Source organism: Zeus faber, assembly GCF_960531495.2.
Source record: "Zeus faber genome assembly, chromosome: 4".
NCBI lineage: Eukaryota > Metazoa > Chordata > Actinopteri > Zeiformes > Zeidae > Zeus > Zeus faber.
In genome coordinates, this window is record NC_137191.1 from 27863843 (window position 1) to 27891565 (window position 27723).

At 42.3% G+C, this 27723-nt stretch overlaps 1 protein-coding gene across 1 annotated transcript in view; it reads right to left on the reverse strand.

Annotated features, from left to right (window-relative positions):
* Positions 1-27723, reverse strand: part of LOC307228958 (alpha-1,6-mannosylglycoprotein 6-beta-N-acetylglucosaminyltransferase B-like) — a gene marked incomplete at both ends in the record, with an annotated part of 168011 nt that overhangs the window by 15234 nt on the left and 125054 nt on the right. Inside the window, 6 exons of the mRNA XM_079998814.1 lie at positions 2289-2405; positions 3653-3799; positions 3902-4057; positions 11020-11150; positions 14081-14214; positions 26617-26748. Coding sequence (XP_079854940.1) covers positions 2289-2405; positions 3653-3799; positions 3902-4057; positions 11020-11150; positions 14081-14214; positions 26617-26748 — 817 coding nt within the window. The remainder of the gene's footprint in view (positions 1-2288; positions 2406-3652; positions 3800-3901; positions 4058-11019; positions 11151-14080; positions 14215-26616; positions 26749-27723) is intronic.

Below are 27723 nucleotides of genomic sequence, written 5' to 3' on the forward strand. Positions count from 1 at the left end.
CACACACACACACACGCACACACACAAACATGCACGCAAGCAAGCAAGCACGCACGCACACACCCACGCACGCACACTGTTGTACTGGTTCCAAAGTGTGAAAATACGCCTGATAAGTGAGGACCAATGTTTCTGGTGTACAAAACCCCCCCATAAAAAGTCAATTTGGAGACCAGTCCACACAAGAAACGCTCCCCTCAACTGCTAGAAGAATAAGACAGCTGTCTTCTGCTGTTTTATGCTGTTCTCGGGTATTTACCAGTAGCTACAGTAGGAACGAGGTGGATTAAATCCCGCAGCTCTCTGGCGTCTGCTCTGTTCCAATACACCATCAGGTGAAAATATCCCAAAAAAATCTCACTTGATTTCTAAAGAAAAACGTTAAAGTAGTTTTGTTTTAGTAGCCTATTCGATTATCCCATTTCCGAGAGCTAATTTGAACTAGGCAGACTGTCCTTCAGGTTACAAGGCCAAACGGTTCTGTTTCACTACAATTCCAAAACAAATCTGCTAAACATCAATTACACGTTAATATTTTACCACAAAATTACGTTATTACATTAACCTTTGATATTGTTTTGAATAGCGAATGTGGAGCTGTTTTACTGACACTCTCTAAGAAAAATGTCCGAGTGTCAAGAGATTGTCAAGCTCAAGTCATTAACTTAAGCAAACCAAAGACTACTGTACAATGGAGTTAGAAAAAATTATTCTAGAGATCAATTTTGTACAGGCTGAGTATACTTAAAAATTGATGCCCTTTCCACTGAAATATATAATAATAATAAGCGTAGGTGGTAGTTTTCAAAGCAAAGTACTGTAGCTGTGAGAGATAAATAAAATAATCCCTGATCCGTCTATGTGCCTTTCATTACAAAACCTCTGACAGCACATTACGCCAAGTTCAGACGACGTGATGCAACAAGCCACAGCCAATGAAAGCAGACACCGGGGGACGGGGTGGTCCGGAAGGAGAGGCGGTGAGACGGGAGCGCACGGAGCAGCAGCCAGAAACACACAGCATACCTATTTTAAATGTATTCTCCGGGTTTTTAACATATTTATTATTTCGATTCTGCTTTCATTCGTTTTTATTCTTACAGTGATGAAGAATATAATAAAAAAATAAATTATGCTGTCCCTCGTGACAGAACGTAGTTTGGAGACCAGACAGATTAGTCGTGGATTCCTCCTGGTGAGAGATCTTGTCATGTGTGACCCCCTGTCGCCGATCAGTCATGTAGTGTGCAAACCTCAGTGACTGCAAGATTCCCGATCGCAAGACAGAAAGTTGGTACAGCGATCTCACAACTCTGGAAGTGGTGTAGTGTGTCCATGGCGTTAGTCTCTGGAGCTGAAGGCTTTGCCCCCCTACAGGATATAGAGTCCAACGGATATGAGGACTGGCATAGGTACCTGCCAGTGTAAAATAATAATTTCTGAGCTGATGTTCATGAAATAAAATGGTCAGTGAAAGTGTCCAGTCTAGGTTTTTCTGAAGTTGTTTGGCACATGTTTGGTTTACAGCTATTCTTTTGTCATAAAGATGTGTAGCTCGTTGAGCGAGTTCTGTCGGACAACTCGAGGGCACCACATGCTTCCACGCCGTCCTGGGCCAGCCTGTTTAAAACAATCCCTCCTGCTCGACCGACGCGGCAAAACAAAAAAAGATCATTTTAAAGTCAATCTAAGAGCTGTGTGTCAGAACATTCATGAGGTTTAATGCAATTCTTCGCTTCCCTTGCTTAGACTATCTCTACTTGTCTTTCTCTCCTATTCACACCTCTTTCTGTTTTGAAGCCTAATAGAAGGATTTGATCCTCTCAGTCAAGTTATTTAACCTCAGTGTGTTCCTGTGAAGTCCACATTGTCTATTCATGGAGTTTGGCGCTCCTGCGATCTAAATAATAGAAATGGAACTATCGAAAAAAAACACGGAAAATTCTGTAATAACGAGATTAGGGAGCCCTTGAATTCGCCCTTCAAAATGTCCGTGCTGGAAGAGGCAGTGACAGTGAAGGCTTTGTAAGAAAATGGAGCAATATGGGCAGCATGGCAGGCTATTACAGCCTTAATGTTGAATAAAACTCGAATCGACGGAAAAAAAGGAATTCCCATTCAAATTTCCATTCAGTCTGCTACATTGGTGTACAACCTTTGAGGGGGTGCATTTAATAGCCATAAACAGGGAGATAAATTACACAGCCATGCAAATTCTGTTGTTACTATTGAAGACAGCTTGTCAGCCTACAATGTGACGTTTCTGCAGCTCAACAGTTAAAACACACCTTGGTCCTCATGATCTCCCTGATGGCGGCATCGAACTCCACGGAGTTGTTGTAGTCCACCGTCATGACGTGAGGCCTGCCGATGTACTGCTCCGCATACGGGTGCTGCGACGAGACCTGCGGCCGAACACGGTGGACTTTCAACCTCAGAAGTCTATAAAAACCCACGGTTATTGGACAGTAGAACTCCTAAAGTAATGGATGGAGTAATGGAGCAAACGTAGGACTGTCGACAGTCGAGTGGGCAGATGTAACATGATAAGTAACGGATAATGGGCTGTCTTCCGATCATTATCAAAGAATAACCCCCGGCAGGGTGATATTACGTAATTAAGTATAATTGGAAGGGGGTTATTTTGTGATAATGACCCGCTCTATCCAATTAATTACACAACTACTTACTTAATAAAACAATACACTGAGACATGATTGGCGCTGTTAGTATTAGTATTCCACAGTCATGTAATAAATGGACATTATAATGAAAAGTACCGTTATCGGTAAGGACGCAACTAATTTTTGTGCTGGTCGTCCTGTACTGGTGGAATTTGTTGAAATACTGCAGAACAAGCGACAGACTATCTGCATTTACATTCCTAATCCTGTGTTTTGTTAACAATTGTTTACAATGCTGACACTTGGCTATTGCTCATTTTGCAACCTGTGCTATTCCCCACTGCCTTCAATGCCTGCGGCTGAATTTCCCAAGAGTGATGGATAAAGTGAAATCCAATCCTATCTTCATCAAATTAGCGCGGGCAGTGTGGGAAGAGTCAAAGAGAGTATATTAGATGCAGAAGAGGAACCTCTGCCAAGATATTATTGCTGTGAGAGCTGATACATATTGCTCCAGAGGCCTGGGGTGCACAATCACCATCTCTAAACACTATAACAGGTGGTGGTTTGAGGAAGAAAGATCTTATCTTATCTGAGGCTAAATAAAAAGCCACACTGATGTTGTGATTCTACAGATATTGACATTAACGACTATTTAGAGTATTGTAGACAGATGCCGTATTGCTCACAGTGTGAGCTGTTCAGTGTAATTTCAGAACACATGAGCTCAAACCTGTAAGTGTCATGGTTGTCTTGAGCTAAATTCCCCAACTTGTTAACCGTAATTCTCACAATGGGAGTCGCATTGCCGTGGAGAATAGATTGGAATGGCTGAAAGTGAATGTACCTCAGGTCAAAGTGTTCGATTACCATGTATGAGAACCTTGTAACTGCTGATCTAAATAGCTTCTGACCGATGGGGTATTAAGTCCTTAATCAGCAGCTATGGAGGAAATCCAAGGACGCCAAATGCCAGCCACTGAGCTTTGCATGGGCAGGTATAATGTGACGCGAGGTGATGAGCTCACCCCTCTGGACGTGGGCTTCCCTCTGAAGAACTCGTGATTTAGCGAGCTGTGTGCCGGCTGAAACTTTGGCTGCAGAAAGATGCAGCCATTGGCGATGGCTTCCAAAGGGGCGGGACCTTCATAGGGGAAGCCAAATCCAATGAAGAGCTGAGAAAGACAAAATTAGAACAGTTAATAACGAGTAGATTTATATATATATACACATTTATTCAAATTAAGTTGCTCCTGGCCCCCTTCCGCTGCTCTTGCCTTGGCCTTTCGGAGGAGCTGCTGTAGCTCGTGCTGGGGCAGAAGGCCGTGGTTCTTTACGAAGGCCGGCACCTCCGGAGGTCTCTGGGTCTCGTAGTACACGGTGCCGTGCACCTCCATGTACCTGTGGAGGATCTGCAGGAAGCCCTCCTTACCCTGCTGGGAGAAGAGTGTCGGAGAATTTCCATTTTGCGCATTGTGAGGTGAACCTGTTTCCGCTACCAGGAGACACACTGTGATTTTAAAGGATTTTATTAGTGCAGAAATGGAATGAGCACAATACAGTACACACTCCAACAGGATTGATTGAATAATTATTCTGAGTTTCTTCAGTAAGAAGAGAAAAGGTTGAATAGGAGGGAGGGCTGAATGGGACAAAAAGAGGCCAGGGACACAGGTGGATATAAAACCACAGACAAGACAACACAAGATGGTACAGGGCGCACAGAATGTGGAGACTGAAAACGGGGCCTTCCAGGGGACAAACTAAAACAAGAAGAATTGTCTAAGGAATACAATATCTAAAAAATATAGGATAATAGCTATAAAAGCATAGAATGTTCTATCACAAGATAAGAGAGAAGGGAGAAAAAAGCAGGAGAGGTGTAGGAGGAGGGATGCCCAGGTAAGGATGTGGTGAAAGCCAATACAAAAATACATACTGGACATAAACCGACCTTGCTTTAGTAGGGCAAACCATAAACACATAACCCTATAAATCTACAATAGTTATTATTATAAAAAAATCTGACACACATTGATACCATTAACATATGAATAAATACAGATGATATCACTTCAATAGTATCAGAGTAGAAACATCTGTCCAGTAAAGGTCCAAAACATCTCCATATTCAGAATGTCCAGATTCAGACATCATCAATAATCATAATCATTCTGATGTTTGTGGCCTTTGCTTTTAAAGGAACCATCCTTCCTGCTGCAAGATTTCTTTAAATTTATAATCATGAAGAATATTACATCCTGAATTTAACTTTCGAGGATCAATAAAGTCTACTATCTGATCTTATCTTATATTTATTGAATTTTGGCATTGGCTATTTATATTGTCGTAACCTATTATCGTTACATCATAATTTATTTTTATTCAATTTTAAATTTAATAACACCTTCATCCCATGTTACCTGACTTGATTTTTATTCTGTTTAATTTCATTTTAGGTTACTTGCAGGGCCAAGAAATTAATTCAATAATTTATCTCGATAGGAAGATACTCCTCTGTGCCTGTGTGTGTGTGTGTGCCTGTGTGTGTGTGTGTGTGGCGGGGGGGGGTCATTTTTGTTTGGTGAGTGTGATCGTCCCACAGAGCACACGGGGGGCTTGTTAGAACACTGTGACAGCCTGCCTGTGAACACAACTAAAGAGGAGAAAGTCACCCCGCTGGAGGCTGGCAGGAATCTGGCCTGACTCCACGTCCACTTTTGATACACTCGCATAATTTCGGCACGAACATACACACACAAAGAGCATTATTCACACACACACACACACACACACACAGGGATAAACACAAACACATTTTAACGACCCCGCATCTACATCTAAATGCTGCAATTGCTCCCACGTGTCCCACTCTAATTTTCTTTTTATAATTTTCTTTTTGAGGCGATATTAATTCTGCCATTCTTCCATTTTTACCGGCAAACCGTTTCTGGCCCCTGAGGAACACAATGGTATCCTTGAGCAACAGAAAACATCTATGCCACAGCACCAACAAAAACAACACCTGCCTGGTCGTGGAATCCGTATTCACACGTTGTTCAATGTAAAGGTCCAGAATCGCAAAAAATGCTAACATGTAGTTCTAAGACCCAAGTGGGCGGGTCAAAGAAGTTATGTTGGATTTCCTTATGCAAATGTTTTGATGTTGTGATGTTTGTGTGTATGCGTGTTTTGTATGGTATGTCCATGGAATGCACCTGCTCAATGAAAAAGGTGGAGTTAAAAGGGAAACACCACACTGTTCATTTTCAGTTTTTTTGAACAATAGATTTTAAATGTTTTTCCTGTATTTCAAAATGACAGGAAAACCACATTAAAATTACAATAATAAACTGTTTATTGCAATGTGTCTTGAGATTTAACAAAATAATTCTTTATAAATTGAATACATTAAATATCTGTTTTTTAGCATCTTTTAAATGACAATTTGAACAAAACGAACGATAAAAATTGTAGTATTCTTTATTAACAAAAGTAGCAGCATTTTCTCAAATTTTACCAAAGATTCCTTTTGTTATGGCGACATACATCACCGTCAAATACATAAAAATGCTGTTAAATTACTGGTGCCCCCGTCCATGGAGCCCGCCATGTTGCACCGTCATGTTTCTACAGTAGCCCAGAATAGACAAACCAAACACACTGCACCTTTAAGGTAAAAAATATATATTTAAAGGTGTGTGTGGCGTGTGGAATTTAGTGGCATCTAGCAACATGCAAGCCTCTGTGCAAGAGACTTTGTCTGTGAAAAACGCAAAAGGCCCTCTCTAGAGTCAGTGTTTGGTTTGTCTTGTTGTTCTGGGCTACGGGAGAAACATAAGGATGCAGCATGGCGGCCTCCGTAGAAGCGCACCCGCTCCCTATGTAGATATAAGGGGCTCATTCTAAGGTAACGAAAACACAACCATTCTTATTTTCATAGGATTAAACATTAATTAAAACATCCTTTTGATTATTATATTCCATTTCTGCCAAGTGTGGTCTGTAAATTCTACACTCTGCACCGTTAAACCCCTTTTGGATCACCTGGAAAATGTATTGTCACAAAGCTGAAAACAGGGTTGTTTTTCCGAGCTCGTGAAAAGCTGACCTTTTAGAGATGCGTTGCTCTTACAGCACAGTGACACTACAAACATATTATGATCTTCTAGAATATGATGCATTGCTGTAGAATAAACTACCCAACAGTATTATAAAGTAGTTAAAATGAGCACAACCATACACATCTACAGCAGTAAAATGCAACATACACATTAATGCAGCAGTAATATTAAGCCAAAAACATCATATATAATTGTGAAACACTGACAGGGACCATTTTAATGCACAATGAGTACTTTTTACTTCTCATACTTTCAGTACATTTTGATGATTATACCTAAATACTTTTATTGAAGTAGGGTTTTGGATGCAGGACTTTAACAAGTACTGGGGTATGTGCAATTTAATTGAAATTAAATTTTGTATCACTCACCATCGTTCCCCGAACAAAAGTATTGTCAGTTTTTGCAGTTGTTAAGTCATTATTTGTATTAATTTTTTTTGTCTTTTGTGTTTTTTTTCCTCTTTAATATATTATTTATTTACTTTATTAGGTGTAAAGTGTGAAACACCAAATAGTTTACAGTTTTGTTTACCCTGAGAACTGGTTGTCAGTGAATGTCAAGCTTTAGGCTCGTGTTTGTTTGGCACATGACTGACTGCGTCTAACGTAAATTCTATTTTAAAATTAAAGTCAGGTGAAGTGAATTGATTTAAATGGTTTTTATTTTAATTATTTATATTGATATAGCAAGTAGGAGTAAGTCATGTTAAGCACAGTCAATAAAATCCCAAAACATAAAAAAAGCTCATTTGTGTTCAGTTAATGCATCATAACTGTCTGGTGCAGCATTTCATTTAGACATTTTGGTGATATTTGCTCAAAAGCATCTAATAATAATTCGTTTTCGAGCCCTTTTCCCATTTATTCAACCTAGTGCGACAGATTGACATAACTAAATCAAGTAAATGTGACGTTTTATTGCATAGATTGCATTTAGAAAAAGAAAATGCACATAATTTGACAGTTTATGAATTTGTTTTTATTAAAAAAAAAATTAACTGGACTGATTATTTGGCAACTCTCCTGACAATTAATTTAAACTTGGGCTTTTGTAAATTAAAATTACATGTTCCTTTAGTGTTTTATATGGAAATGGTCTTATATTTAGGGTACCTTTTTTAATAACAATAGCAATTATCTGTACTTAATTATTTCTTTATAATTTCTAAAGATAATTCTGTTTTTTAGAGGTGTATGACTCTATTCTAATAATTACTATATGTTAAAAGTAAAAGATTTCATTAGATTATAGGGACTTTTCTTGTAGATTTACAGTAATAGATGTTAATTATGATAAGATAACAGTTTTATTTTACTTATTTTTATCTATGTTTTTAATCTAACAGTACTTTTATGTTTTTTTGACAGACCTTTTTTCCCAGCTGCCAGAAAATGACCATATTATTACTTTTTAATTTTTTTACAGTGCACCCATACCACCCAATACCCTCCAATGGCCAAACCCCAATAGCTATGGCCGTTAAAATGGCCAAAACTACAGTAGGTTTGCGAGGGTGTGGGAAGAGCCAATAAATCATCACCTTTGTGTGTGAAACGCAGAGACCACGTGGGTGAGCGTGCGTGGGAGTGTTTGTGTGCATGCAAAGATCAGTGTGTAATATATATATATATATTCAACAAAACAGAAACAGAAGGGGGTGCTCTGCGAGGAGCCAAACAGCCCTGCGGCAGCAGCAGCGAGCACTCATTCAGAGTCATGTGAATGAAGCGTGACCCAGGGCCAGGGCATCGACTGGCCAGTCGGTGTTAAGCAGCTTTACTGTAGCCCTGCGCAGTGGTCTGGCCCTGCCGCGCGCCGTAATTGGAGGCTGTAGTGATCGATAGTTTCCTCCGCGAGGATTTTCCCAGCCAATTAGGAGATTAGCTGGAGCACTAAGTGCGGCAGACAATGTGAATTAGCAGGGACAGAAACACTGCCCTGGGAGAGTGCAGTTCCACAACCTGCGACGCGGCCTCGCAGCACTGTGTGTGTGTGTGTGTGTGTGTGTGTGTGTGTGTGTGTGTGTGTGTGTGTGTGTGTGTGTGTGTGTGTGTGTGTGTGTGTGTGTGTGTGTGTGTGTGTGTCAATACAAGTGTTCACTTCAAAATGAAATTGAAATGCTCAAAACATGAACTATATGCACATGATCTATGCTCGGCGTTGGGCTCGCTTGTTTATGTATCGCTAATTTCTCTCTTTAAAAGAAGCCATTAGGACAACTGGTATGCTGCTTAAAATTATAATGCACGGTGAGGATGACTGCTCTGGTGCTGCTGTCTTATATATTTTTCTGAAATATGTACATGTAGTAATTCAGCGGTGGTCTCCCATTTTATGCATCTGAACCTAAATAAATATTTATTAACATTCTCTATAATTCGCTTTTTGGGTTTCTTGAGCATTCAACAGCATTTATGCATTGCATCCATATGTGTGAAAGTGGCCAAAAATGAACATGGAAAACAAACTTAATAATCTAGACATGACACTAGGCTGCTCATTTTATCAAGTTTTATAAGATTGGAATCTCAATTTCTGAAAAATAAAATAAAATCTAAATTAAGTATTAGATATATATATTTTTTTGTTCTTTCAGGGCTTTATGGCATTTCTGGCAGTGCAGGGGACAAGTAGAGAGGACTTGAAATGATGGTTTAAATAAAGAGGGATCTTACCTGAAGCTGGGGTTTACAGGGCCAGGTACAGCACAGTGCCGCACACACAGAAAGAGAGAGAGACACACACAGAGAATATAAAACACCAAAAGAAAACAAAGGCAATGAAAAATGAATTGGTGGTAGTGGTGAGGGGGTGAGGATATAAAACGGAGACATGAGAGCAAAAGAGGGAAAAAACCCCAATTAATTCTATATTATCTTTGTAGTGGGCTCCAGACAAATTGTTCTGTTACAAGAGCTCCCCACACACTTCTTGTGCGAGCAATCCGGTTATGAATAAAATCCAGTGGAACATCGGCAAGAAAAAAATAAAATAAAAATAAAAAACTACAGAGAGACACTGGACACTGGCAATGCTGCAACGTCTTTATCGTCATTTTTAACAGCAGTGTCTCAGCTGCTGCCCTTCATGCAATATGCATCAGGAGTTTGCAGATGTCTTTTGATGAAGGGGGGGGTGGCCACTAAATTAAAGTCATACAGTTCTGAGAGATGAAGCCAAAATGCAGCTGAGCTTGTAATGGTAAGACCCACGTGGGTGGGCCAAAGTACTCGCCTCGTATTCCCTTATTAGGGAGATCTGCGTACAGCCACTGGTAGTGTTAGTTAATTAGTTAGTTAGTTAGTTAGTTAGTTAGTTAGTTAGTTAGTTAGTTAGTTGGTTAGTTAGTTAGTTAGTTTGCACTGTAGTGAGTGTGTGTGTGTGTGTGTGTGTGTGTGTGTGTGTGTGTGTGTGTGTATGTGTGTAGTCCATGGTGGAGTCCATGGACTGAACCTGCTCCATAAAAAAGGTGGTGTTTAAAAGGGGAATACCACCCATACCACCAAATACCACCCATACCAGCCAAAAACCAATAGCCCTCCAGCTGTTATGTGGTCAATCGAACCAATTCCTAACAATCAGGTCCATCAGGCTGTGACGTAGGGACTCTTTGGGAAAACTCCCTAGAGAGCCTCATGGAGGTAAAAGGGGAATCTGAATACAAACCTATGCACCATGAACCATCTAGATTTACCGTCGTCGCGACTGTTTCTTCCTCTTTAGCTCTAACGTACATGCCCTTATTTGGAGTTCCTCATACCCCCTAGCTTTTCCCCTGCAGTTTAATTGATTTACCTTGTTTTGGGGGTTTTCTTGGCATTTTTCTTTTTTCCCAGAGGTGAATTTGATCTTCTGCATGTTTTCTGAGTGTGCAATGGCAATTCTGCTTTGCTGCCCCAAAAGGGCCTCGTTGAAAATGCAATTAAGAACGCTCACAAGTGCTGACCGCAACTGAGCTGAGGGCCAACAGTTTGTTCAGTTTGTACTGGGCTGTATTAGGAATCTTGAATTGAGTTCGGGCCCTCTATAAACGTCACCAGGCTTTTAGAAAATCTCAAAGAATAAACCAAAATTTTAACAAAAACAACCACAGGGTAAATGATTAATCATGGGGAATACAATTAATTTTAAATGCACACATCCAAAAGGGCTTGTCCATTTGGATGGTTGCTGTTTATTTGTGTGTGTGTGTGTGTGTGTGTGTGTGTGTGTGTGTGTGTGTGTGTGTGTGTGTGTGTGTGTGTGTGTGTGTGTGTGTGTGTGTTTACCTTCCACATGCTGGCCTCCTTTCCGTAGACCACGGCCATGTTGTTGACCTTGTTCTGCTGGATGCTCCTCTTCTCCGTCTCATTCAGCTCCTCTGACACGAAGCCCATAAACGAGTTGTCTGGTGTGTGAGCTGCACAGAGAGAGAGAGAGCGAGAGAGAGAGAACAGTGAGTGTGTGCCTGTAGGTGTTGTGGAGGAGTGGAAAAATGTAGAGAAATAGAGACAAATAGGAAGGGACGGTGGGAGGGAAAATGAAGGATGAGGAGGAGAGGGGCAGAAAATATATAGATAGATAGATAGATAGATAGATAGATAGATAGATAGATAGATAGATAGATAGATAGATAGATAGATAGATAGATAGATAGATAGGTAGGTAGAGAGGGGGAGCGAGAGAGGGGGGAAAGGAAGAGAGGTGGAGGTGGAGAGTGAGAGTTGAATGGGGAGAGAGAAAAGGAGAAAGGAGGTAAAAGAAGATATAGAAATAGAGAGAGGACCAATAGAAAGAGTGTTAGAGAGGTGGAGACAGACAAAGGTAAAGAGAGAGAGAGAGGGGCAAATGAAGAGAGAGAGGGGAGAGAGACATTGGGAGAAAGAGGGCAAAGGGAGAGAGAAGAAGGGGAAAAGAGGGTGAGGTAGAGAGAGAAACAGAGGAGAGAAAATGGACACGGATAGATAGATAGATAGATAGATCGATGGATAGATAGATAGATAGATAGATCGATAGATAGATAGATAGATAGATAGATAGATAGATAGATAGATAGATAGATAGATAGATAGATAGATAGATGGATAGATAGATGGATAGATTGACAGATCGATAGATAGATAGATAGATAGATAGATAGATCGATGGATAGATAGATAGATAGATCAACATTCTTTCATTCTAAACAAAGCTCAGATCATTCAGCTTGTACTTGTCCTGCCTGGCGATCAACACTAACAAATAAGCCAAAGAAAATAAAGTTGTTTTTGCATCGCACCTCAGGTCTATGACATTTCAACGACAATTCAAATCCTTCATACGGTACATGTACATGTACTGGAACTGGATGTGACGATGTAGGGTGCAGCAACGCTTGCACCTACATATTAAGTACAATCAGCTCGTACATCCAGGGCTTGCCTGAGAGCTTTATGTGTAACAACGTCTTGCATTGCAGGTAATTTGGAATACAAGTTGACCGGCCTGTGAGCATGCCTTTTCAAAAAAACACCGACAACAACCATTGGATTCTGTATGTATACCACTTTGGACACGGATTAGCCATCAGAAGGCCCTACCCGAGTAGACCCTGCGGTCCCTTGGCATCTCGGGCGTGGCGGGCCCATAACATCCACCAGAATTAACATAATAATTAGTGTAAGCGCTGATGGGGTGTCACCTTTAAAGCATCACCAACCTTCAATCAGTGCACTCAATTGTACAAGTCACATAGGAATTAGGGTCATGGTTGGTAGTAAATTGACAACAAATTTGAGCCATGACTCAAATGACATTAAATTAATTAAATCATTTTCAAATGTTGTGTTGCATGAGAAGGTGTTTTATTTGCACGCTCACGTTACAACATGAAGATGTACCAGTGAATCACCTCCAAACGCTGGGTAATTGCCAAAAAGTCCCTACATCATCATCAATCACTTGTCAACAGTTTCTGACTCTTCCCGTCACCGTCGCGACTGCCGAGCGCTCACTTTCCAAAGTAAAACGAATTAAAAAATATCTGAGGAGTACAATGGGACAGGAGGGACTGAGTGTGAGTGTAGCCATGTTTGAAAATGAGCGGGAGAGGAAATTGGACATAGGGCGCATTGTGGGTGACTCCACAGAGGGCATGGCTTGCCGAGTGCCCTTCAAATAGTGGTGAGTACCTGATGAACTGATGGCCGCCGTGACAATTCTTATAAACATTCTAGCTATTGATCATTTACAGTAGTAGTAATACCTGCCCCCCTGATGCTCATTAGTCCAAGCGGGTTCCAAAATGTGCACAAAAATTCACAAGAATGCAGGAAATGAAGTTCAAACAAAACCATACCACTGCGGACGTGCAAGCTGGTCGTCCAACCTGGGCATAGGGGTGAAACACTAATGGAACCACCTAGTAGCTAGCTCCCTCCGAAGTTTCCCTCAGGATAGCTGGTGCTCGGCACTCGTAGTTTTATCTGGTAAGACGCTGTCTCAAGCTTGTTATGTTACCATTTGGGTGGCCTTGGTGTTGGGTTTGAAAATAGAGCCTCTCCGATGCAAATGCCAGGGCCGTTTTCTGATGCCGGTCCTTCACTGCCGAGGTCGCATTTGTTTGTGTCCATTTCGATTTTCTCAGGGCTAATAAGCGAAAGCTCCGCCTCTTTTATAACCGCGATCAACACATTCCACAGCTGGAGCATGACGGGTGAACAGAAAAAAACGGAAAACAAACGAGCTTGCGTGGGTTTACCGCGGGCTTGTATCGATGGTGTCATTTTCACATCGCTGGTGCGAGTGCTAATTGGTGGCAGAGCACCGTGGAGAAGCGAGTGCGAGAGATCGCAGGGGTGAAGTCAAGGAGGCGAACGCGGACGCTCGTGCCGAGAGCTTCGGGGAGACGATCGTGGCCGTCGGGTTTTTGTTGTGAATGTGTCAGAAAGGACAGACGCAAAGGCTGACGCAGTATTCAAAACATAGGGCAGCTGTTCTTTGTTCAACTTGTGGCAAAAACACAGAGCTGGAGTGTTACAATCCGCCTTCACCATTGAATGTAAGTCGGCTTGAATTTAATTTTTTATGCTGGAAAAATATTACATTTTAATTAAGGTCAGAAATTTGTGCAAAACAGGTCTGTGCAACTGCTGCGTGGAAAACGTTTTCTCAACTTCTGCCATCATCACGCAGCGGACAAACCTTGTCTTAAGTGAACTTTTGATTTTTACTTGAGTTGTGCACAACAGGCGTCTAAAAATGCACAGAGACTGGATCGAACACCATAAATCAGCCTTCACACAATGCTGACCACGTTAACACACGGTCCAACAGTTTTTCATACAGTCAAAATGGAGGATGAGGACTTACGGAACATGGTCATGTACTGCCGGGCGTTGAGGTTCCAGTAGCCCCAGTTCGTCCTGTAGCCATGCAGCGTGGCGTACTCCTCGTGGTTGTACGCCGGCTCCGTGCCGAACGTATCGATCACCCGGATGTGACACCTGGGAACCGAGAAACAGGGAACCCATGAGAGAGACGGAGACAGGTTATTCCACTCCCTGCACCATTCTGTGAGTGTTTACTCGGTGTAGCCATTTCACTGGAAATCCTCCGACATAATCCAGCCTCTGCAGATAGAGTCATTTGTGCTGGAACGTATTTTCAGCAGGGGGGCTTCCCTGGAAAGGTGCACGCCTGCGACAGCTTACACACAGGGCCGTATTAATGTTTCAATCAAGACAAAACCCTCAAGCCACAAAACAATGACGCTAATCAAATTTTTTTTTTACATGTTTCATCTGTGATGTTTTCTTAGCAGGCAGCATGGCTGCCAAGTTTCACCAAACATTTGGAGTGAGATTAGGAAGATGGGTGAAATATATACCTAGAATGAAAAAAAAAAAAAAGCGAGGTGTGGCGTGTGAGTGTGTGAACTGGTTGGCAGCTCTGGTGGGCAGCGTAATGCACAGTGCCAAGCAGACACACCTTCTCCCCAGCTCTATACCCTTCCTCCAGAGACAAGCTTAATTAAAAAAAAACTACGTGTTTTTCCCCCCAAAAACCAACAGAAAACTGAGATTTGAAACAATCTAATCAACCAACCCGTGAATTACTGTTATATAGAGATTTAGGCAGGGAGGTCCTGACTGCTTGTTGCATTGCATCGCTGGTTGGGCACATTTCTATGAAGCCGCCTGTCGCTTCTTGGTGATGGATAAGGATGTAGAAAGGACGGTTTTGGGGATATTAATATTAAAATTGTTTCAGTGATGCAGCACATTTGCGGCAGCTGTCCATCCGGTCAAGACACTCATCACTTCGGGAAGTGATGGGACTGACTCAGACTCATTTGCGCTACTCAGCATCTCACTCTTTGTCAAGCTTTGTTTCGGATGGAAGGCGAACACACGCTCCAAGCTGAACTGGTTTTAAATCCACTGTACAATGCAACTCCACACCCCTCCATGCACATCTCTCTTATTGCGTCCCTCACCGCCTGTCAAGGGACCAAGTCAGGACATTCAAACCCTCGGATAGAGGGGATGGAGGGATGTAAAGCGATCCTACCTTTTTCTTTCCAAGCCCTCAACAACTTCATTATTTAGAGAACAATTATCTGTGAGTGCATCTGTGCGTCAGATCCAAAATAGGTGGAGGCTGGATGGGACTCCCCTCCACCTATTTTGGATGTGATGCATGGACGCACATTTTAACACATTCCACCCATAATTCTAAAAACTTCTAAAAATATATATATTTCATTTTTAAAGTTTAAGGTTTATTGCAGAGTGAAAGATGCAGGGGTTGCAGCCCCGGCAGCTCCCCCCGCCTGGATACAGCAGTAACGCGGCCATTACAACAATTACTGTAAATAACTGTGCATCGCTCCAATAATCAGACCCAAGTGCGAATCTCAGCTGAGACCCCGATGATCCCCAACATGGAGAAAATGCGATTGCAGTAGCGACACCAAAATAACACTGAAGCTGCACTTTTTTGGCTTCCCGAGCTGTTAAGTGCAGAATAGGAGGTGAAGCAGAGGCCTTCGAGCTAAAAGGCTTAGAATTTGCTAGCCTGTGAAAACCTTAAAAAAAAAAATGCTTAGGATTTACTGCATGGGTCAGGGAAAACAAAAAAAGGAGAAATTGCCAATTGGTAATGCAGGTGCTTACAGCACACACACACACACAGAAACAGGTTGACCTGACCTGCCATTCCTCCTCCCATTCCCTTCTGAAGGTTTCCAACAAATGATGCCTTCAGTGTGGTGCCTGCCAAGCCCCTCTGAGACTGTAACTGTGACAGAGGGCTATACAAATAAAATTGACTTGAATCCATTGAATCAGCAGATAATTGCAATCTTTGTATGTTGTTTTCTCTGTTTTATTCTCTGTCTTGTGGACACTGACTTTCTAACACACATACACACACACACACACACACACACACACACACACACACACACACACACACACACACACACACACACACACACACACACACACACACACACACACACACACACATACAGTGTGATTGGTCCTCCTGCCGATGTTACTGATGTGATTGTGTTCAATCCGGCCACTCTGGGTGAGCACAGGAGGATTACTCACATCAAAAGCCCTTCAAGTCCACTTGCTCCCTGCCCAGCCCTCCCAAGACTCCTTTCGGCCGGTGAGTGAGTGAGTGAGTGTGTGTGTGTGTGTGTGTGTGTGTGTGTGTGTGTGTGTGTGTGTGTGTGTGTGTGTGTGTGTGTGTGTGTGTGTGTGTGTAAGACAGACTTAAGAATTAAGAGCAAAACAAGAGTAAGCGGTGTCGGTGAACAGAAGACAGACAGAATGTGAAAGACCACAATCGCTACTGCCCGGATCTGAAGAGCGGAGTATTCAAGAAATTCCCCTTGTCTAAATACTTCATTTTCCTTCGTGAGCTGCCAGGCACACCTTTCCATCCTTGGGAGCCGAGCGCTGAATTTTCTAACAACTCTTTGCGGTTGGGTGGTTGCCCAAAACTAGGTGAAACTAGACCTGCAGATTTCCCACTGTACTGAAAGGGTCATCGTCACTTTTCGAAATTTTAATGGAATTCACCGGTATTGCCATTACAGTCACTGGCCCCGAGACCATTTTTTAATTGCTCCCACCTTGCTGAAGCAATCCCAGTCAAAGGGGAATTGTTTTAATTGTAATTCTCTTCTAGATTTGGTTACATCAATTGTTCGTCTCATCAACTATGATATGTTGCTTTTAGGCAAAATATCGGGCAATGCTAAAATTGTCAAGGGTGGTTGCATATATACTGTGGGACCACCAGGCTTGGGCTTATGTCGAGCCCTATGTTTTAGGTCTGTGTTCCAACAAAAAGCAACTTGAAAGACTGATGGTTCTCAGCGGTACCGTTCTAAAAACATTCACTATCTGACTTTTTCAAACGCATTTACCCTGAAAGAGTTCCCAGGAATGTCTTTACCCGGTCTTCAGCAGCATTTTTGTGCGAGACCAAACTTCTGAAGAATCAGCTGTCTCTCTCTCTCTCTCTCTCTCTCTCTCTCTCTCTCTCTCTCTCTCTATCTATCACGGTGAGGAGATGCCCCCGGTCTTGCCTTGATGCCTTTCCCACATTTTCCATCAAGGCCTACGGCATGCAGGGCGCCAAGCAAGAAATTGACAGATGCATCTCCATGCATCAGCTTGTAAAAAAAACAAAAACCCCGAAAAACAGGCTTACCTGCATAGGGGCTTATCACACAGGTAAGCTGTGTAAGTGTGGTAAGTGTGTAAGCTCAATTTGGGACATTTCTGCTGAGATTGTGGGGGAAAGGAGTGTGGCTGTATGTATGTGCGTGTGTGTTCAGAGTCAAGGGGAGCTGGGTATAAATTATTGATGCAAATCGTGATTTTGGACTGTCCCTGGTCTCCCATCCACTGTCATGCATGTATCATGCAGGACGTTTTCAGGGCTTCAGATAAAGAGGCTTGAGAGGGCGAGGGAAGAGCGGAAAAACGTGGGTAGCGTGGTAGTGTGGGAATAAACAAAGGCACCGCTGAGCTGAATATCTATCGGCAGATCCGAGTAGGGGGGCTAATCTGGGTTAAACGGCTGCTTAGCGGGGCTCAGAAGTTCTCAGCTGGGGGAGACGGCAGGAATCTGGATTTGTCACCCACAGTTTTTTTTTTTTTACCATACCGCCGTGAAACGAGAGCAAGGGACGCGAGGGCTTTCGTTTCTGTTCGGCTGAATCATTCCCCATCTCCCCGACAAGCCCCGTGGAATTGAAGTGAGAACGCCTCTGGAATGACACGTCCCTCCTTGAATTCAAATGGCGGGGTGGATATTTATTTATCTATAGATTGAGTCATTATATCCCATTTATTTTATTTCTCATTTTACGGAACATGGTGGATGTTTCACTTCACCCCAAAGTCTTCGAAAGGGAGGTAAACCTGCTAAAATATAGACGATTGATCTTTTCCCATTTTCAGCACACGAGCCTTTCTGGTGTGTCACGTTCAACGTCACTAACACACCACAAAAGGGGGGGGGGGTCTGTCTGGGTGTCATGTTTTTGTTTGGGGGGAAAAAAAAATTCTACTATATATTTTTTTTTTATATTTTTCGCTGCAAAAAGACACTTTTGTGGCAGCTAATTTCAGGGCGTTTTTTTCCCCTAAATTTTTTGTTTTTCATTACATCACTCACATCACATAGCACTGGGAAATGAGAAAAAATAGCTTGTCTGCCCGGGCGACATGTTTCCATCACTGCCAATCAGAACTGTAGCCGATAAATACCCGAAACTAGTGCAGAGTCATTTCAATGCCGATTGCAACCTTTCCCACTAAAGACCTAAAGACGTTAGCTGGTGTTAGTGGTTTTTTGATCCAGTGGGAAAGGGTTAAATGTGATACTTGATACTGATGCTTTTGTATTGCTTGGAACCCAAGGACATGCAGTGTCCAATTTGGTGCAATTTGGACACACAACACGTGTAATATTCATAAACTTTCAATAAACAGCGAACAGCGAGCCAGCAGGGAGCGGGGCTTTCTGTGATAGTATTTGGCCCATTCCGAACAGGAATGTTCTGTGCGTAATATTATTCAACTTTAAATAAACAATTGAACAGCGAGTTTATCCAAAAGCACGACTTGGGTGTGATAAAGAGTGTATTTCCCTGGTGTTTATCACAGTAGCAAGCATGTTTTGAAGGGGCACTGTACTAGTATAGATAATATAAGAAAATTCTTCTTTTGGGTGAATACAATTTGTTTTAATCACAATTAATTCATTGACTTTTTCATAATTTTGACAGCTAGCTGCCATAAATACAAATTTAAAATTGAAATTAGGATTGTAATTAATACAGAATTGTATAATTCTCTACAAAGAATTGATATGATTGTAAAGATTTGGTTAATATGCGCTGTATATTTTCCCGAAAACTACACTTGACAGTCTAGGTGACGCAGATTTATTGTCTAGTTTCTTGCTCAAACGTTAAGGCATTGTCAAAATAAATGGTCTAAACTTAGGACCCAATAAGCCGCTGTTAACACGGTCAAAATCGTTCTTTTCAGCAACCTTGTAATCCTATTTCCGCTGCTTGTGTTGCTGATATTGTTGTTAAGCTTTTAAATTGACAGTTACACACTTGGCTTGGAAGCAACACACCTATGTGTAATTAGAAGCGTCACTTCCTGTCGGTCCTGCAGAAATGTGTTAAAGAGGTGTTTCACACAAGCGCAGCAAAACGTATCAGCGAGACGACAGCATCTGACACAAGCAGCAGCACTAATATCCATTTGATATAATACTAAGCGGAGGGGTGGAGGTGATTCACACAGAGCAACATGACTCATGTTTCAAAGGGAAGGCGACAGCCACAATGATTTCTGTTTATTTATGCGCTGTGGAGATTTCTGCAAAACATAAGCACCTTTGTCTTAAATGGAGACAAAGCCGGAAGATTTAAGTCGCCCAGGATTCGCAGAACGCTGCCGTTTCGCCTCGACTTAGAGGACTCATTTTTCATTCATTAAAGCCATTTCATTTTTAACATTTGGTTTGACGGGATGATTACTCAGCCATAAACCTTTGTTCAAGTGATTTATTGTTTGACAACATACAAGAATTAGAGGAAATATACTAAAAATAGCCATTATAACGTATAACCCAAATTTAGACATATTACACGCGGTTTGAAACTATTATATCTATAATAAAAATAAACAAACAAACAAACAAACAAACAAACAAACAAGCAAATAATTAAATCAATCAATCATGATTGGACACGGCCTTCCTGGTCAGTAGCCAATCACGATCAATCATTAACAGGGCGGGACCTTGAGCTACAGCCAAAGAAAATTGGAATTTGTGCCTGGTGAGAAAACAAACATTTGCTAAAAATTGAACATACAATTATTTATTATGAATTTTAATGACCAAAGGACTGTGGAAAGAAAAGTAGATTGAATCAGAAAAGAAAAGGATGAAAAGGAAGAGCAGGGGGCAAGGAGGAGTGGCAGATACCTGAATTCGGCTCACATATAAAAGAGATTGCTCCATGTATTTTTAAAATCCAATTATCAGCAAGAGAGGCGTTACGGGAGTGCCGGGGATTGATTCTTTTATACCTCATGCCTTGTTTGACTTTCCCTCTCCCTCCCTCTCTCTTATTTTTTGTCCTCAATTCTTCACTTTGGTGCTTCCCCCGTCTCCCGGGTGTACGGGGATAAACACAGCCGCACTCACACTAACACAAGGCAAGTTTATTTGGATAGCCTGTTATCCCAAGTTACGGTCTCGGATTCACCAAATTCAGAGGGTAGTCTGACAACAAAGATTTGAGCTACTCACAAAGATTTGAGATACTCTGAAAAAACTCTATTCTGTACTTTTCCCCAGACAGGACGTCAGTCTTTGATAGTAACTGCCTGCAAGGTCAGGGATCCCATCCATGTTCTCACTGAGGAGTCAAGGATGTTGAGCTGTGATCAAGAATGACGCTCCTGATCTGGGGAGACGCAGGCTTGGCGTAGATGAAAACAAACCAAAAAATACTTCCTCAATGTTTCAGCAATAGTACAAAATAATAATAACGGAATGGAAAGAATCATTTATTATAGGCTGCATCTACATTTTATCCCAGGTATCAGTCAACAAAACACTGATCATTATTGCAAGATTCACAAAGAGTTTGTTCGTTGTGAACAAATGTTTTCGATGAGTCACTCCACCGAAAGAGTTGTTTGTTTGTGACTCCTTTGGGTTGAGGATTCAATTAATGTGAAAAAATGACGACGGCATAGAAGGCATGAAGTCATGAAGGCATGAAGGCATGAAGGCATGAAGGCATAATCCATATTGAATGAGAGTGATTTACAGTTTCCTCCACGTTCCACCAAAATAAATAATTTTGACAGAATTCAATGATTCTCGTGATAAATCCATTCACCACTCAGAGCCGAACCGACTCCTCTCACTTGTTACATCGACTGAATCAAACGAGCGCAGAGAGAAACTTGAACTCATCTTTTAATTGAGTCACTTGTAAAGAGCCGGATCTCCCAAAAGAACGGTGAGCAGAGAAGTCCCCAGGGAGCATAGACCTGCTGCAATCGAGGAATTCATTTAAATGTACAACCCCCCCATACATGACACGTAACGTGCATCACTTATTCACATCGATCTACCCGTACTTCCCAAGGAAAGTGCTTTCCTGTATTTCGCGGCACCGAACTGCTTTATTCATTTATCTTGTGACACAACTATTGTAAGACCCCTGAGAGGTTCTGGCCGGGTCATTGACACAGGATTTCCCCTCCCTGTCTCCGGCTCTCCCTCTCTCTCTCTCTCTCTCTCTTTCTCTCTTTCTCTCTCTCTCTCTCTCTCTCCCTCTCTGGACCCGTAGCAGTACACGCTGAAAGGCATCATTAATCAATGCCGGACTCTGGAGCCCTTAAGCTCTCTTTAATTACTTTTGTTTTATGTGCCCGCCAATGTCCCCTCTCATTTATTATGCCTGGACAACACCCTGCTGCTCCGTGTCTATGTGTGTGGGTCCATACATACATGCTTACAAGTGTGTGTGTGTGTGTGTGTGTGTGTGTGTGTGTGTGTGTGTGTGTGTGTGTGTGTGGGTGAGTGAGATAGGAGTGTCTGTCTATTTCCTTTGGTCATTAAGAAGGTATGCTAGAAGTATGTATTTAATATATAAAGATACAGTATATATTCTTTCTCCATACATTATTTCTCTGAAAATATTTGTTTCCTAAGTTGGCCTAGTCAGACAAATAGTCCATTTGGGGCACAAGCACATTGCATGGCCCCAACACAAGTACGTTTAACCACCACCCACCGCCCATTTAACTGCACAAACACCCAACACACATCGAGAGACAGACAACAGATTATGTCTCAAAAGTGACTCAAAACAGGAAAAAGTTTGGGACACCCCGATCGCTCCAGATGGTCTCCTCCGACGCCTGAAGTGGATCAAACCAGCTGTTCGGACGGAGGATCGCATCGATGCTTCCCACCCAGAGAGGCTTTCCTGTGCCGCCCCTCAACAATTTGCATAATTCGCAGACGTTCAGGAAATGTAACGTGCCCACTCAACAATGTAAGCACATTACCGTTTGCACAGAGAATGGGAAGGTGGACTGGGGTCCGGGTTTGAAGCGAAACTTGCAACAGCCAACAATCAACAGTCATTGCTGCAACTGGGCTTCGTCCCTTTCCTACATTCCTGCTTTGCTGCTTTCCTGCTTTCCTGCTTTCCTGCTTTCCTGCTTTCCTGCATGTCTCCCAGAGGATGAACTGAGCGAAGGGGAGCAGCAGTAGCAGAAGGAAACAGGTTTTGGGATGCAGCTAATAAACCTCGACACTCACACACCAGACGCATTCATCTGAATCATTTAGCCTGTCAGTCAAACGAGCTTGGTCCTCCACTATTCTCACCGTGCGCTTCTGCCGTTTCTCTGCACCGAGAGGAAGAACGGCAAAGCTAAATGTCAATGTGCTATCATCACACCCCGGGGCAGAGAAAAATGCCCTTACTGAACCTGAAGTAGTGACATGATGACATACTAGCAGATTATAGTACTCTAAATGAGTGTTTAGTATGTCCGTAGCCATAGTATCACTTAGGGGCGAATTCACAAATGAATTTCAAGGCTTTTGCAGCTGCTAAATCTGTGCAAACAACACAAAAGGTAAGTGAACTGCAGCCATGCAAAAATCGTCTTTGTGCGCCAGTGCTATTTGCACGTATTTAAATTAGGTATTATTCATACATTTGGTGCAAAAATGGCCCCTTTCTATGCAAAGGAGCCTTGTTGCAAAAAATGTCCAGTTCACAAACACCGATGCTAAATAGCCACACGCAGTTAGAGTGAAATTAATTCCGTCTGCAGTGAGCTGGAGGTAACTGCGTGGAGAGCAAGAAAATGTTGGATCATCTTCATGAAGCTGCAATTGAAGCGCATATATAAGGAGTGTCACACCCAGACTTTATAGTGATCTGTAATTAATATTTTGAGATGATTATTTTAATTATCATCTCTGTTACGGCCAGGGCCGGCACTTCCTATAGGTGACAAAGGCGGCCACAGAGAGGACGCTTCCTCTGAAACAACAAAAAAAATTGTGTGTTTTTTTCTAGATATAGATTATTATTACATTTCCTTATCGAGCAAAACAAGCACCGTGCGTAATGGGGACAATGGGAATACATACACATATTATTCATATCATAAATTAACTGTGTGAGAAGAGTCCATTTTATTAGAGATTCACTCATACTATTTAAATGTTTTTTAGTCACTGCACATAAACCTTAAATTACTAAGTACATTTTATCTAAAAATATAGCGTGTTTGAATCCATACATCTCCGCAATCAGACACAAAACCATGGTAAATTCCACTCAGCAGCACTACTTTATGGGTGTGTGTGCGCTGGCATATCATTAGCGCAATATCTTTTGCGGATCGGACGCTAAGCAACTGATGTACAATTCATGGTGCTATTAGCGGCCGCTGTCCATTCTTTTAGAATTTGCACCATCGTATGCAAGCAACACTAGGATTATTTTTATTTTATTATTATCTGGTGAAATATCAGAGTATGCAAACACCGGACTGGACTCTGGCAAGTGAATCCCACAATGCATTGTGAGGACAGGATTCCTTCATGGATCTGCAATGGGTGATGGTAGTAGTAGTAGTATGAGAAGCCAGTCATTCGTTTAGTCACATACAAAAGTATGCAGGACGATTATAGCATGTAGCACGTATTATGCCTTTTGTTTGCAGTGGTAGAAGAGCTAAAAGCAGCACAAGCCATATCAGCACAGTGACACGGATAGAAACTTTAGTTTAATACCCCAAACTAACAAGGGGAAGGTTAGAAACCGCACAGGGAATGTCGGAGGAAAGAAAGGCAGATGAGGGGGGAGGGGGTTGAAGGGGTTGAAGATCCTTACAAGGCGGCAAAGAACAAAGTGGTTTACTGCGTGCAGGAGACGTCTTGTGATGTCTGGGATAATGTGGCCTTTAAAGGATTGCACTCAGTGATGTGGAGCCACATACACTATTTTTTTCCCCCCATCTAGATGTATCGCACTGCTTTATTTGGTGTTCTGGGCTTAACACAACTTCTATTTTGTTGCCTGGGTCTCGTGGTTGGTGTGGCCTACTTTGCAACTTGCTCTTTCTTTGTAGCGATGCCAAACGCAATTTAAAAACTGTAAGAACATTTCCATAATTGCAGATTAAAATAAATAAAGAAATAAACTGTCCTAAAATAAAGGATATATAGCTCTCCTTCATCCTTGTTCTCTCTCGTGTGGCAGGTCTTTTTCACTGTTTCCGCTTCAATGATTTATTTCTTTTCTTCTTTCTTTCATTTTGCCATTCTATCACATCCTGCCTATTGATTGGGTTTCTCTGCGTCGAGATCAGAAATAGTAAGCTCCTGACAAAAGTCCTGATTAGGGCTTGGCACTGCATATAAAGCCACTTCTATGTATGTGAGTGTGTGTGTGTGTGTGTGTGTGTGTGTGTGTGTGTGTGTGTGTGTGTATGTGTGTGTGAGGAGGGGGGGGGGGGGCGGGGGGGGGGGGTTGAGCTGTCCCACGATCCTAGACAACTCCAATCCTGCAGTATACCGTATCTGATACCTTGTTCTTGCTGTGCTGTGAGTATATGTAAGTCTGAACATGTTTGTATATGCATGTTTGTGCATGTGGTGTGTGTAGCGTGTAGCAGGTGGCTTTTCTGTCATCTACCTGACAGACAGGGTTATATGGAGGCAGGGATGCCTGCCTGGTAAAAGCCAGGAGGTCCCACACCATCACATACGTGTTTTCAGTTCTAACATAGTGTTTCTTGCTGAATGCAGTTTAATTGCCTTATGTCTTAGAAAGGCAATACACAATGGACCTAAACGTGTGGGTTGTAGTATGTTTTGACAAATTGCAAAGCTCTGCGGGGACCATCAAGCTTGTATGCTTCTCCCCATAGGCACACTCTATTCAAAACCTGATTGCCCAAGTTTTAGTTGAGAGTAATAAGAAAATGATTTATTTAAAATGTGGGAATAGTGGACAATAATGATGCACATCTCAGCATAAATAGTAATCAAGTATTCAGCCTGTGCGAGTGTGTGTCCAAGTGTCTGTGTGTGTGTGTGTGTGTGTGTGTGTGTGTGTTTGTGTGTGTGTGTGTGTGTGTGTGTGTTTGTGTTTCGCTGTTTTTCATTGACGTAGTGTGATTTAACAAGCCAAGTGAGTTACAATCGGCCATCTGCTCTAAGACATGTACACCATATTACTAGCCATAATGAACCTATAAACACAGACCATAAACTAACCTGCCTGGCTGCAACACACACACGCACACACACACACACCCACACACACACACACGCACACGCACACGCACACGCACGCACACGCACACGCACGCACACACACACACACACACAATTGGAAAGTGGACCCACAGGTAACGGCATATGTAAACACAGCAGGGATGCATAAAATGCAGACAATGTTATTGGCTGTGAAGCATGAAACTAGTTATAAATTGTGTTTGCAATAGATATGTTCTAGCGTCTCCATTTCCCAAATGAGGGAAAGTGTGAGTTACAAATCTCAAAAAACTCAAAAATTCACGAATAACAATAATATTTACAACAATTGTGATTTCATAACAATCATGAAAAACATATAGAAGCTCTCAGTTGTCCTTTTTGACAAGTGAATTTATAGTTTATAATTTACAGTTGTTACATAGGTCTATCCCATAATGCCTTATTGTTGTGCTATGGAAAACGTGGAACCTCATTGGCAAACAGGGTACCAACTTTGCAGTGAAATAGAGAGTGACAAAGACGCAGGTAAAAATCAGATTCTTGAGAATCTCCTGGAATGCAGCCCCCCCCCACACACGCACACTCTCGCTCTCGCTCTCTCTCTCTCTCTCGTTCTCACTCAGCACCATGGAGAGCTCCCTGCGACAGGAAGGGGTTAGCAAGGAAAGATATGTGTCGTATCGGAGGCCTCTGTGCTACTTGCCGTCCAGTAATCACTTAACCTGTATCACAACCCGCCCACAGCGGCTTTTAAAAAGCTCAGAGAGAGAGAGGGAGAGCGGGCGAGCCTGCAAGCCTAACAGAGGACAAAGCCCGCTAAGGGATGGCATAACAAACACACCAAATGGAAAACAGAATGGACGATAGATTCAGCACACACTCACACTCCCATATAAGTCTGTCACCTCTCCTTCGTCTCACACACACACACACACACACACACACACACACACACACACACACACACACACACACACACACACACACACACACACACACACACACTATGTTTTCCTCCTACTGACTTGTGCTTCCGAAGTGACAGCCCCATGTGCTGCTTCATCTGCTGCAGGCCGTGGTAGTCAGTGTAGATGAGGTCAAAGGGCAATGGGCCGGTCAGCGGGCAACTCCCTCTTCCTGGAGGAACGCCGAGGAACCTGAAATGCATATATAGACACAGGATCACCAGATGGATCATGATTTAACTGGATATATAAATTCATATATTCGACCACCACAAGAATTTCCGATGTATTATATGATGAATGTACTTTAGAACCATCACCATCGCATAAAACCTATAAGAAACAATTATGAACGACAGCAACAAAAATGGTCAGCAAAAAGACTAAAATGTAGATAATATAACAATCAATGTCAAACCCATCAATGTCATTCCAATTGGAACAAAAATCAACAAAATCTTCAAAAACGGAGGCGATCTGAGCTGTGGGTCCTGTCTCGAGGAAATGCGTTTCTTAACACATGATAATACTAACAGGCTTATGTGTCAGTTAAAAGCCTGACCAAAAAGTTGACAGCCAATGCTTCTTCCGCCATGATAATGGCGGTAAAGCGAAATTTCTCCACTTGGTTTGCACAAGCGTTGCAGCAGTGGCCATGATACCTTACACATCATGTCATAGAAAGAATTCAATTTGCGACCGGATCAACTCAACTCCCACAGTGTGTGTTTCATCATGCGCGTCGCCGTGGAGGAACACAACACCCTCATTCACAGAACACACGCTGACTTTTTCATTTTTGGAGTGTTATGCATATTTCATCCGAGTATAGATGCAGCAGCGCACTTGAAGGGGAAAACACATGTTCAAATAGTTTGATGTAAGAATGACTGGGCTCAGACGTCACACTTTGGACCAGGGATCCAAATTGTCTTGAGTGTACTGTGGCATGCAAGTGGGGAGCAACATTGCTGGCCGCAGTTGGAAACAAAGCTAATTATTGGCTCCCCGCACTGGCAGAGGTGGTGTGATGAGCTGCCAGCCATGTAGATCAGAGACAATCGAATGCCAGCCCCCGCCCTCATCTGGGAATGCCATGTTTATCATATCAAAGTTCTCGCATGTGAATCAAAAGAGGCTGATTCGCTCTCGTAAAGCCTTTGTCGC